The 12678-nt window shown below is 36.9% G+C and overlaps 1 protein-coding gene across 15 annotated transcripts in view; it reads right to left on the bottom strand.

Annotated features, from left to right (window-relative positions):
- LOC133273098 (collagen alpha-1(XI) chain) overlaps window positions 1-12678 on the bottom strand; it is a 472710-nt gene that overhangs the window by 115006 nt on the left and 345026 nt on the right. For 6 of the 15 annotated variants that reach the window (XM_061461194.1, XM_061461233.1, XM_061461204.1 and 3 more), the window contains exon 5: window positions 5623-5751. The exons of the other annotated variants lie outside the window; for them this stretch is intronic. In XM_061461194.1, the coding sequence (XP_061317178.1) occupies window positions 5623-5751 (129 nt within the window). The remainder of the gene's footprint in view (window positions 1-5622; window positions 5752-12678) is intronic. 15 annotated transcript variants of the gene reach the window in all.

Raw genomic sequence — 12678 nt, 5'->3', positions numbered from 1 at the left:
TCCATTTGTTTGGAATAGGTCCAAAATAAATGAAGCAGAGTTGCTTTGGGGAGCAATTCCTTCAGCAGAAGTCAGACAGTGTGATTGATTGAGTTGCAAAAGAATCTTCCAAGAGAAGATTTGAAAGCCTTATGGCTGGGCCCATTGAAAAGTAGACCTGACACTCCAGAAAATCCACTGACCAACATCAAGGAAGATTAAGACTGGCTAGGTCTTCCCCTGCTCTAGTTTCTGTGAGTTGGTCAAGCATCTGTGATTGAACTGGAATGGAATTTAATACATTTCCATTTATAGTAGAAAGGGTTCCAAGAAGAAGACAGAGGCTAGACTATGCACAAAGTCTTTATATGAAAAGCACAGGTATGTATCTTCCTTAGCAAAACTGATCTTGCTACTTTTAAAATATAATTGCATCCCCATATTCAATCCTTAAAACCTAATTATATGTTCAGCATGAAATAAACTTAATGATTACTGAATTAATCATAAAGCTCAATATAAGGGAAACTTCTGAAAAAAAACCAGAATAAAAAAGCTAAGCTAAGCTAAAATAATAAAATAAAACAAAATAAAATAAAACAAAACAAAATAAAATATTAAATTAAATTGGATAAAATTAAAATAAAATAAAAGGCCCTGTTCTCCCAAAGACATTTTTGTGGTAAATGGCCAATTTGCACTATGTTCATCAACCCTGCAATGGATCTGAATGGCTAGCACCAGCAGCTCCAGAGTAACTCAAGTTACCATTTAATTCTAACACTCAGTGTATTACTCTGGCACCATTAGTGCTAGCCTTTTAGATACAATGCAAGGTTCATGAAGATACCATACTGTTAACGATCAGACTTCCTTCTGTAAAATACTATGATAGAAAGATAACAATCTAATACAGAGAATGCCCATTTCTCATTCATTTCCTCTCCCTACTTCATATCGATTTACTTGTTTTCAGCTCTTTGCCTTATTTATGTAAAAAGCCTCCAGAATTTGCAGGCCACAGAAAGATTTTGCATGGTCCAATGACTGTGACACTAGACTGAAATCATGCTAACGCACTATTATAATTACCTTCTGAAGTTTTTGGCTAGTTTGTTTTCCACTTAATTCTCTTTATCCAAAAGATACTTAATCACACCAAATATTCTGAACTCTTTAGCAACCCTCTCCTGACATAAGACAATAATATGCAATACTGAATAAATATGTTAAGAAGCCTGTAAAGAAGGGTAGAATATAAGATAAGTCCTCCTTTTACAGGCTGGCTAGGTCTGTGTCTTTTTTCAAAGCTTGCTGGTTTTGTGAATCCCATGCTTGATTCTTCCTGAGGTTTATTTAGGGTAACCTCAGCATTTACTTCAGGGATGAAGGGAACCTGCAAGTAAAAAGCAGGCAATGAAATTCTCTCTGTTGCATCACCAAAATCACAACTTGAATCTGATGCTAAAGGTAAAAAGAAATGCAACAAGAAAATCTCAATGCAGCACTTAAGGTATCACCAGCAAAGACACTTTGATTATAAATCAATGTCCAGTAAACTTACGTATGAGTGTAAACTCAAGGTCTTAAGGCCTTGAGATGAACTCTAACATTTTAAGAAGCAAATATTGCACTCCTGATGTTGCATTTATGATGTGTATCTTCAGACTCATTTGAGAGAAGATTACTACAATATATTCCATCATTTTTCTCACTTTATGGTTGGTAAATTACTTTTAGTCTAGATGAAGTGTCGGACCCTGCCCCCAACAAACACATAAGCAATTCTACCAGATGAACTGGAAAGATGGCACAGGGTGGAAATGCGTACAGAAAAGGAAAGCATTCATTTAAGCCACACTGCTATTGAAAAGAAATGCCAGAAAACCTACAATCTCTAGTAGTTGATTGCTCCTTTGCAGATAGAAACACTGCCTTTTGGACTACACCCTAATTACTGTTGCCTTTAAACCTACAGCATCTTAGCCAAATTTTCTCTCTAGATCTCTCTTTAGAAATCTTCCAGCTTTTCAGAATAAGTCCACTCTCTGGCTGTGAACTTGCCAGGAGACTACAAAGGTGTGTGATACCAAGATAAATCCTGTTCAGTTTCTGAGGTGCAACTCCACAAACATAATTTACTATTTCACTGACAAAAGTCAACCACTTCCTTTGGATTTTGTAGTCAGTGCTGGAAACACATACTAATGGGCTCTGCAATCACATAATTTGTCTCATTCCTCTAAGCCAAGTATCAGTTTCTTACTCTGGTCTGCAATATTTCAAAGGCTCAGAGACATAAAGCCAGAAGGGACTATCTGACCATCTTGACTAACTCCTTCATACATTCAGACTTCAAAACTTCTTACAGTTACCCTATAACTGAGCTAACTAAAGTATGAATGACACTTCCCAAAGCTTTCAGAAAGGTATCTATCCTTGGCTTGAAGATATCTAGAGATACACCATTTTGGCAATTTGTTCTTACATTCCTCAAAATTTTAGTAGATCTTTTCCTACCTGAACTTTCTTTCTTTTCTCCTGCCTACTCACCCACCCCCCACAGGTATTTTATTTTTGTGAGGGTACTTTGCATATGGTAACTGAGCAACATTTCAAGCTTATGTCATTATTGTGGACAAGTCAAACACATTAAGTTTTCCAAACACAAACTCAAAACAATTATGCGGCTTTTACTTGAATCACCGGGTTGCACTAGATGATGGGGGCTGGACTAGATGATCTCCAGACACCCCTTACAACCCTAATGATTCTGTGATTTCCATTTATTTTGGTAACTAAACACCAAGACTGTATGTGATATTCCAGTGTATGTTTCAACCGACAGTATACAGAGATGTAATATCACATCTGTATTCTTATTCCTTTGCTCACAAACCAAAACATGGACTGTATTTTTTGCCAGTTTTGCTTTGAGTGCTCATGTACAAACTGTTTCCCTGTTTTAAGAACCAGGATCTTTTGGGGCTCCTGTCCAACAAATATTTTCAGCTTCTGCCTGCTTAAACCACAGCTGACGCTGAAAGACACAACTCTGCCTAGCCATCAGACCAGTATTCTCTCTTCCCTCTTTCTATCACAAAAGTTCAAGTGAAAATATGGAGTACAAAACCAGAAAATCAATCTAGCTAAACAGTCATCTTTTCCTATTGGCTTTCAGCTTGATTAGTTTCCCAGTCTGGTAAAACCTGTATTCCCAAAATTGCTTTCACTGATACAACAGCAGACGAATGGGGATAATCTGATGCACACAAAAGATCTTTCTGTTAACACATGCAAGCAGGCTGCACTGCAGTGTGTATTTCCTAGTTCTTTGTGCTTGCCCTGCATTTCTTTCTTTTACTTGTATGCCTGTAATATTGCCTTTAGTTGTGGTATCCTCATTCCCTGCTCTGCAACATTATGAATGAAAAATTTTAATAGTATCCATTTTACACTCATTTCTATTGCTAGCACAATTCCTCTAAAACTACTCTAAGCTTAATTCCACAATAGCTCTCTGTTTACAGGAATTCCTGAAATAAGGCACTCAGATTTGAAGTTTCTTGTCAGGTACTTTATACCACACAATACCGTCTTCTTTTTTTCATTCAGATAGCGCTATCAAACTTGCAATGTCCTCAAAATACACAATCAGACAATTTGAATCCTCATTTTCCATATAATGGAGTTAGAATGATAGTTTAATTTTTTAGCACTTTATTTAATCTTTTGTAACTTCTTCCAGTACCTAGTAAGACTTGTTTCATTTCTTTCTTGAAAAATTGATTATTGATGTGATTTCATGGGCTACCTCTCAAAAGATAACAAAGTAGCCTGCTTTAACAAGCTGCTTTTCTTATCACATAGCAGGAAGGTCTATAATTCTGTGCAATTCAGCCAATCATTTATTCTATTGCATATTCATCACACTGGTAGCATTGCTGATGTATTATTTCAGGTTACTATTACCCAACACGTTAAAGAGATCCACTGACTTCACTAGGAACAGTCATACAAAGTTATAAACTCACGGATAGCAACAAGGAAATTTTGGTTTAGCTTGGAAAGCAGAATAATTCAATCACCATTCAGAGAAACAAATGGAAGGGAACAGAAATGGCATTTCTCCCGTTTTTCTAATCCTTTAGCTCTTTTCAACCCTTTTCAAATTAATTTTATAATGTCACACTGCAAATTAAGATCTTTTACCTTTTTTCTCTGTAGGTACTCCCAAACACTAGATGTGTTATCACAGGGCAAAAAATAGGTCTTGTAAAAACACATTAAAGAAAAAACAAACACTAACCCCAAGAGCAATCTTGCAATGGCTGCTGAATTAACAATATTTGCCGACTCCAGTGGCAACTGCATTAGGCTATAGATGATTACTGTTCAGGACAATAGTGTCAATTGTTCGATTTATGGTTCCCTTCCTTTGTTTGGTGCCCCCAGACTGCTTACAATACATGTGGAGTATATAGCTGGGATTTCTATAATATGCATATATATGTGCACGCAGTTTTTATAATTATGAGGCTTATTTTTCTTTTGATCTACAAAAGAATACTCTCAACTCATGCTAGTCTTAAACAGCTTTGATATAGAATAAACATAATGTTTGACAGCAGGAAATTTAGCTAGTCATCCATTATTGAGGGAATTTAATCCTTAGGGTATTTTATTCATATTCTACATCCTTTAAAAACATTATATTACACTCTAAATAATTCACTAGTAGCCATTGCTGAAAAACGAGCACAACTATTCATTATTCTTTACCTGGCATAGATTCTGAATCTACAGTCTGATCCCAGACTGTGGACTCCAAGCCTCGTTCACACTGAAGGACAGGAGCCATCATTGCCACCAGTGATGGCCAGAGCAGGCAAGTATTTGCAATCTTTCTGTGCCATATTAACTCCTACTTAAGAGTTGATGTGAGTCTGGAGGTGACAGCAGTCCCAACTTAATTAAAGTATTTTAAGTATTTAGATATATTCTTCTTCAAGAAATAAAATCTTTTCCCACAAAGATCACTTCGCTAGATTAACTACTCTGGTCTTGTTTCAAAGTAGAAAAGCATAAGCCTATTCAAACCTTCCATGTCTTCACATGGGAAACAGAATCAGTCCTAAGTCACAGTGCAGAAAAGCCAAGGAAAGTTCCCAAGCAAAATCCCCTGTTCGTATTTACTTCCTAAGAGTGAAGCTGGCTAAAATAATTATATTTATACATGAGTTTGTACACTGCACACAGCTCATTAAAATACATGGCATTTCTGGCAGCTAGAATACTCACAGCTCCCGTGTTTTTCAAATGTGGCATCTGATGGTGCTCAGCGTCAGTAAAATCATAAATGCACACAGGAAGAACAGTTACAACTAAACAAACTCACACTGCTATCATTTTACAGTTTAACTTCATTGAGCATGCTGGTTATTCAAATACAAGTGTGATAGGTTCCTTCAAACGCTTGACATAAATGAGTGGATAGCAAAAATGAATGCGCTCCTGCAAAGTTCCTCCCTCGTATTTAGAACAATGCATGCCATTTAGCTGTAAATGCTCCTTGAGAAACTTACTTATCCAGCACAACCACAAATGTGCAGTAAATCTAGTAATACGTGACTGATTACTCACCTCATCAACTTGAGGATCTTGAGCCTGAGCAGCATTGGGCACTGGGGAATCACAGTCTGGGCTATAATGCTCACAATAGTCATATGCAGCTCTGGGGTCAGCTATAATCAACAGCTGCTGGATCTCACCCTGCAGGAAAGCATATGCAGATTAAATAACAAAACCAAAGATTGCCTGGAGTTCATCAGAAGTACAGAGTTTTCGTTTAGACAACAAAACTAGGCACCTAATACTAAGATATTATATGGACATCTGTGTTTACAAATAACACATCTACTTAATTTCTGCTGCTATTCTGGAAAACATCTTAACTATTGTTCACATGGCAAACCAATGAAAACTAATACTGAATGGACAAGAGGCAAAATTCAGGCTTAAAATGCTGTCTGGTTTGGAAAGGAGAGGGTGGGAAGGTGTAACTCCTGCTCTGTCATTTTCATGCTGTTTGTTTACTTCTTCACTGGGAACCAGTCTAAATTCCTAAGATTTAATTCAGGGCACTTCCTATTACCAGCATGCAGCTCAGCATGCAAGTGATCAACAGTATTAATTCTGAGAGTTTGCATCACATCTGTACTCTCAAAGAAGGAGAAAATGAAATAAAAAATGCTGTACTAAAGACACAGTTATTGGAATAAAAAACAAGTAAGTAAGCACTGTATAAATACACACTATAGAATGTGTTGAAATAAAAATTTTAACAGCTAACAAATGTTATTTTCACCTCTGTTCCCATATATCATGCATAAAACAAACATCACAGTAAAAAGACCCACTATTCTGGATAATAAAAATGTCTCTACTGAGATCCCCTACAGAGACCTGGTATGTTTATCATTTTCCACAGAAAGCTGTCTGGTATCCAGTGTATTTCTTAACATAGTGGTACCATTTGAACTGCATTAGGTAAATTCCTGCCAACATTTCCGCTATAAATTTCCTCATTCAGGAGCTTCTTATGCTGCCATAAAAATAAGACTGTTGAAAATTGGCACATGTTCTTGGTCAAAACCCATTAACTTCAGTCTCTCACTATTTCGCCAGGAGGGGGGATTTTTAAGCTTCTATATACTTCTACTGAAATTTTGGTTTTGCCCAAAATGAGGGCAAACGAGTAAGTTCTTTGTTAGTATACCTGTGCATGCTTTGTCTTTACAGAAAAAAATACCTTAAGGGATGGAAATGTACATCTGGAAAAATTTGTAAGTATCTCAGTATTTCCAAAATGGCTTTACATCTCTCAGAACAGTAGCCTTTAACAAATTAACAAAATTGAGGAATATATTAAAATAGCAAAGAAGAATTTGTAACACTCCTTCCTTTCAAAAAGAAAAAGCCCACAAAGCAGCAGAACACCCTCAAACTGACAAAATCAACCTATCTTCTGCAATTTGTCTAGTCCTATTTTTTTTTACTAACTTAACACATAATGGCTATATATTGAATGTTTTTACAATATTCTCAACTCATTTTACTTGATAGACTCGTGCATGTCTCAGATTAATTTAGAGCTGGAATACATATATATATATATATATATATATATATATATATATATATATATATATGAGCTTCCAGAAATACTACCACTGCAGCAGTTTGCTGCTACACATACACAGAATTCCCCCCTTTGATCCCTTACACGACTCCCTCCAAAGGTGGAGTGCTTCGGAAGGTTTTGTACAGTCACTGTCAGCCTGGGCTATGCATCTGCCATCTCAAGCAAAGCTTTTCCAAAGTGCTCTGCCCTCCTTCTTCAACCAGACAAATTAAAGCTAACTGAAGCAGACGAATAAGTCAGAGAGAATTAGTAACTGAAAGACAGAGGTAACTCTTTTGGAGTAACCACTGGAGATGTATGTGTAGAACCCTTGTCCTCACCCTGATGAGCTCAGGCATTCTGAAATGCCCACACGAATCACCATGTGCCAACGCCAGTGTGCCAGCTAGTGTGAGTAATCATAAAACGGTTTGGGTTGGCAAGTACCTTAATATCATCCAGTTCCAACCAGGGATGCTTCACCAAAACTGCTCTTGAAACTAATGCTGCTTAGTATGATACACTAATAGAGCCCAGGTCGGGGGATATAGCCAATATTCTGGAGATGACTTTGTGCTGATCTTGAGTGCCATGGAATTTTGGCATTGAGTTTTGTCGGATTGTGTGTTTGCAAGAAGCACTCAGCATGCTGTTACCATTTGGCTTAGATGTCCCTAAATTGGTTAAAGCTGTTCCTGATCCACTGACTGTACATTCCAGCCCCGCCTGTCTGCCTGTCATGGGTCCACATAGAGGGAAGCCCTCAGAAGTCTTTCACAGTACACATAAATTGCTACTGGCTATTAATGTGCAAGAACTGAAGAACCTAACTTATTCTACATTTGCCATCTCAAATGTTTATTTTCCTCTTTTTCCTTCAACATCTGCTATAAAAATATATCCAGTAAATTGGGGGGGGAGGGGTGGTGGTGTTTGTTTTTTTAATTATTTTGGGGGGTTTGTTTTTATTTATTGGTCTTTGCTAATTTGGCTTCTTTGACCATTTGTTTGGGATGCACTGGCAGTGTTGTTTCACTAACCACTGAAGAGCTTTCAGATTAGGTCAGTCATCTCAGGACATGAAATTATTTCATTAGATTAATTGGCAGATTTCATTATTGTGATTTAGTTATCATTCTAAGACATCTGTTGGACAAATCTATACTCTTTGAGAATCTTCCACAGAATTACTTCAGTCTTTACAGTACAAGTTAAAACTGCTTGATTGAAATAGAATCTTTTTAAGTTCTTTGTGAATAACCTACAAATACTTAATCTGGCCATACTTCACAATCCGGCATCATAAATCAGGTACTTAATGATCTGCCTGCACAAGGCTCAAAACTTTAAATGAAAATAGGAACAAATGGAGTTATGGGCTATTAACAATTCTAACAGTTGGTCTCTAAAACAGCGTATGTGCATAATGTAATAAGAAAATTGTACAATAAAAGAAGTCTCACAGGATAAGAATGATGAAAGCAAGAAAGGCAGAGCAAAGATGGGGAAGGAGACAGGAGAACAGAGTAAAATTTAGAAATACACTCAAGTATCCTTGAAGTAGTCCCAAAAGTGCATATAGAAAATAAAAATAACAAAAGGTAGCTCTCTATCTAGATTAGTTCCATTTCTTTCTCTGTGAAATATTTCTTTCTCTGGGAAAGACTTCTCAGGCAATTTCTAAAAGTTGACAGATGATATACAGGGCATTATACAAGCCAAATGTTTGATGTTTCAGTTAAGCTATTCTTCCACCATAATTTGATGTCTGAGAGAAGAGGAAGACAGCAGAAGGCAGAAGCAGAGAACCTCTGGTGAGGTATCAAACAGATCTTCAGGGCTACTTTTCCAGCTTAGTACCTGTAACAATGTGCATGCTTAACTTGCCCCCACAAGTGCTAAAAGCCTATTTAACCCTTAAGTACAAATAACTGCTGCTTTCTAACATTTTTTTTTTTATCCTGAATAACACTTAACACAATGTATTTTAAACAGTGTTTATCAGATATTTAACATTACTTGCATATTAGGGATGAGAAAACTGAGAGCTCGTCTCTGCCTTAGCTACCCAGAGGTGAAGGAGAACATTCAGCAAGGTATTCAAGCACATCTGACATTAAACATACAAGTACAGCTTGTAAGTAAACTGGATCATTATGGAGTCTTAATATTTAGTTTAGATCATAAATACTTTATAGAAATAGACACTAAGTTGTGTCAAAGCTAACACAATCACAAAGTCAATGCATAGTTGAATAATTCATCACAATATGGAATAAAAACAATTAAAGTCTCTGAATGTTTTCATTCCTCTCTATTTTGGGAATGCACTTATAATTAAAATCAGAGGCTTCTGAACCAGCCTCTTGGTTGTATGAAATAAAAGCTGTGTGAGAATCGTAAAATATCCTGCCCACCAGTTATGCCTAGCATGAAAATATGGTACAGAGGGATTACTTCAGTAGTGTTGTCCTAAAACATACTCTACAAAACAAGATACTCTTTGCAGAATCTTCCAAAACTATTAGGAGTTTATTAGATCGGAGGAAACATTTGCCGCTTTGCGGCATGCCACAGCAATTGTGGAGAACCAGGCTACAGAGCTACAACGAGAATATGCTCAAATCAGTCAAAGGCATGCCTATTGCAACAGCTACACATATATTCACTCAAACTAACTGTTCCACAGCAAGAAACAGCCCAGCTAAGAATGAGAAATCTGTGGGGAATTTAAAATTCCTCTGTGAATTTCTCAGACATTCCACATTTCTTATTCTAGAATGATTTATCTAGTGTCATTTTAGAACAAGAAGGTTTATAAAGGACATGCAGTTCCAGAAAGTGTTGAAAAACACCTCAGAAAATAGTAATGCCCAAGGTGGGGTATCTGCACTGAAAATGTAGCCTCTTGATGTGAAAATGCTTTGCAACACTGAAAAAATACACCCTTGACTAACAAGCAAAGGAAACGGAGACCTAATCTGCAGGAAAGCAATTGAGTACCAAGTTCTCTTTCCATTTTATGCCATTCTCTTCCTCTTGATGTAATAATTGCTTTAGCTAGGCTCATGGTAGTAATCACTTTATTTGATTCCATCTTTTTACAGCCTTTCTTAGATTCCACAGCAGAAATAGGAATAAGGAAAATCCCTGGTTAGATACGGTGCCAGATTTTCTCAGTGATCTAAACTATTGCCTGAAAAGTAAGGAATGAATTATTTTATCATTATATTTTATTATTTTATCAGCAATAAATATTAATGGATGCTTCTTATCTTAATTGTGACTTCATAAAACGTCTCCAGCACTGCACCAGCTACCAAGGAGAAAAATGATCGCTACTGCTGAACCCAGGACATCCTTATTGAAATATTCTCTTTTCCTTTTAATTATGTAAACTTACTAATGCTTTCAAAACATGGCATATTAGAGAAGTAGAATCATAAAGTAGCCCATTTACAGTCTATTTAGCAGCTAAAAGTTTCTCTCATTGATAAAAGACATCTCTACTATCACCTTTGTTTAAAAGGCAAAAGTATGAATTCTCACAAGACTGTAATGGCAGTATATGAAGGACTAAGTGATGAAATTAACGTCTTTTTCTAGTATTTGCCCCTCTACTCTGTTCTCTTAACACCCCACTTAGAGCACTGTGTCCTCAACATAAGAAGGACATGGAGCTGCTGGAGCAAGTCCAGAGGATCCCACAAGGATGATCAGGGGCTGGAGCACTTCCCATATAAAGACAGGCTGAGAATATTGGGGCTGTTCAGCCTGGAGAAGAGAAGCTGTGTGGAGACCTCAGAGCAGCCTTCCAGTATCTGAAGGGGGCTACAAGGATGCTAGAGAGGGACTCTTCATTAGGGACTGTAGTGATAGGACAAAGGGTGATGGGCTCAAACCGAAATGGGAAGTTCAGGTTATACCTAAGGAAGAAGTTCTTTCCGGTGAGGGTGGTGAGGCACTAGAACAGGTTGCCCAAAGAAGTGGTAAATGCTCCATCCCTGGCAGTGTTCAAGGCCTGGCTGGACAAAGCCTTGGGCAAAATGGTCTAGTGTGAGGTGTCCCTGACCATTGAAGGGGATTGGAACTGGGTGATCTTAAGGTCCTTTCCAACCCAAACCATTCCACGATTCTGTTTAAAATTTTATGGTTTAGTTCCCTAGTTCTACAAGAACATCCAAACAGTTCATTTGTAGCAACATTTTGGGGATACCTCTTTCACAAGAATCTTAATAAAACACTAACCGTGACAGGTGAAAGGAACTTTTGTCCAGGAAATGGCAGGTAAGCATTACTGGAGAAGCTCTGCAGGATGCTCTCCATAGATGCAAACATCAGAAATTATTCAAAAGATTTAAAAAAAAAGAAAAATAAATCATAATTTCTGAGAACATGTGATCTTGGTAGTTGCTACAACTAGGATACCACAGAACAATGTGACTGGACCGGAGCTAAGAACTCAAGCTGTAATTTCCTGCTGTAAAGTAGTGAGATTTCGGGGGATATTTCATTAAGAGAAAGTTCATTGCTCTTTTTCCAGCTTGACAAAAAAAAAAAAAAGGTGAAAAATACTGCAGCAATTACTTAAATGTCTAATTTATATATTAGAGGTTCAGACAGACTTTTCACAAGCAGAGTGGGAAGGTTAGTATTAGCAAAATACTATCCTTCCAATTCATATTCTGCGTAAATTTAGTACCTCTTATGTGGGTTATAATAGTAATAAGATTTTAAAGATGACTACCTAAATGATGACAAAAGCCTAACAAAACTAGTACTTGGCATTATATGATCTCAGGATAACATAAAGATCTTTCACTTTCAAGATCTTTCAGTTTCATATGACGGCTAAAACCTAAGAATTACAGATGTGGCTCTTCAGTAACCCAGCAGAAACCCCAACCTGTGTATATGTGCAAACTTTCTCTAATTTGTGTTGTGACAGTACAACTATACACTCCAAACAAAAGTCTAGACAGCCTGGACATTATTACTATAGAATTTAGAAAAACCTGCTGCAGAGTTCATTCAATCTTCCTGCAAATATTTCAGGGATTGAAGAATTCCAGTGGCCTTTATTACAATATTCCATAACCCAGGCTATTGCATAATATAATTACAGAAAGATATTTAGAGCCTGCCAGACTGAAGGACTGTAAAAGCAATAAACTGTGAAAACAGAATTATGTACAGGTCAAAGTTTCCATAGAAATCAATGTCTTTTTGATTCTTTTAAACCTCATGGTTATAAGAGTATATATTCTGCTTGGTTTAGAAATAGGTCCATATACCAATGATACATTTTAACCTTGGTCTACAGACCAAAGTCTACTGCAATTCTTTGCTGAGAGATTAGATTTTATTACAATGCCCGGATATGCCGCATGTGTGCATAACACATACATGCACACACAGACACACATGTGACCAAGGACGTTATTTTCTTGGTAAAGGACCTGCAAATCTGTTATATTGTCATTAATCTTTGAAACTTCATTTACAGCTGTTGTTTA

This window comes from Pezoporus flaviventris, unplaced genomic scaffold (genome assembly GCF_033815535.1).
Source record: "Pezoporus flaviventris isolate CSIRO_AGI_PZ_B2104156 unplaced genomic scaffold, CSIRO_AGI_Pfla_v1 ptg000001l, whole genome shotgun sequence".
Taxonomy (NCBI): domain Eukaryota; kingdom Metazoa; phylum Chordata; class Aves; order Psittaciformes; family Psittacidae; genus Pezoporus; species Pezoporus flaviventris.
Note: the sequence above shows the minus strand (reverse complement) of the source record. Positions and strands in the feature narration are given on the sequence as shown.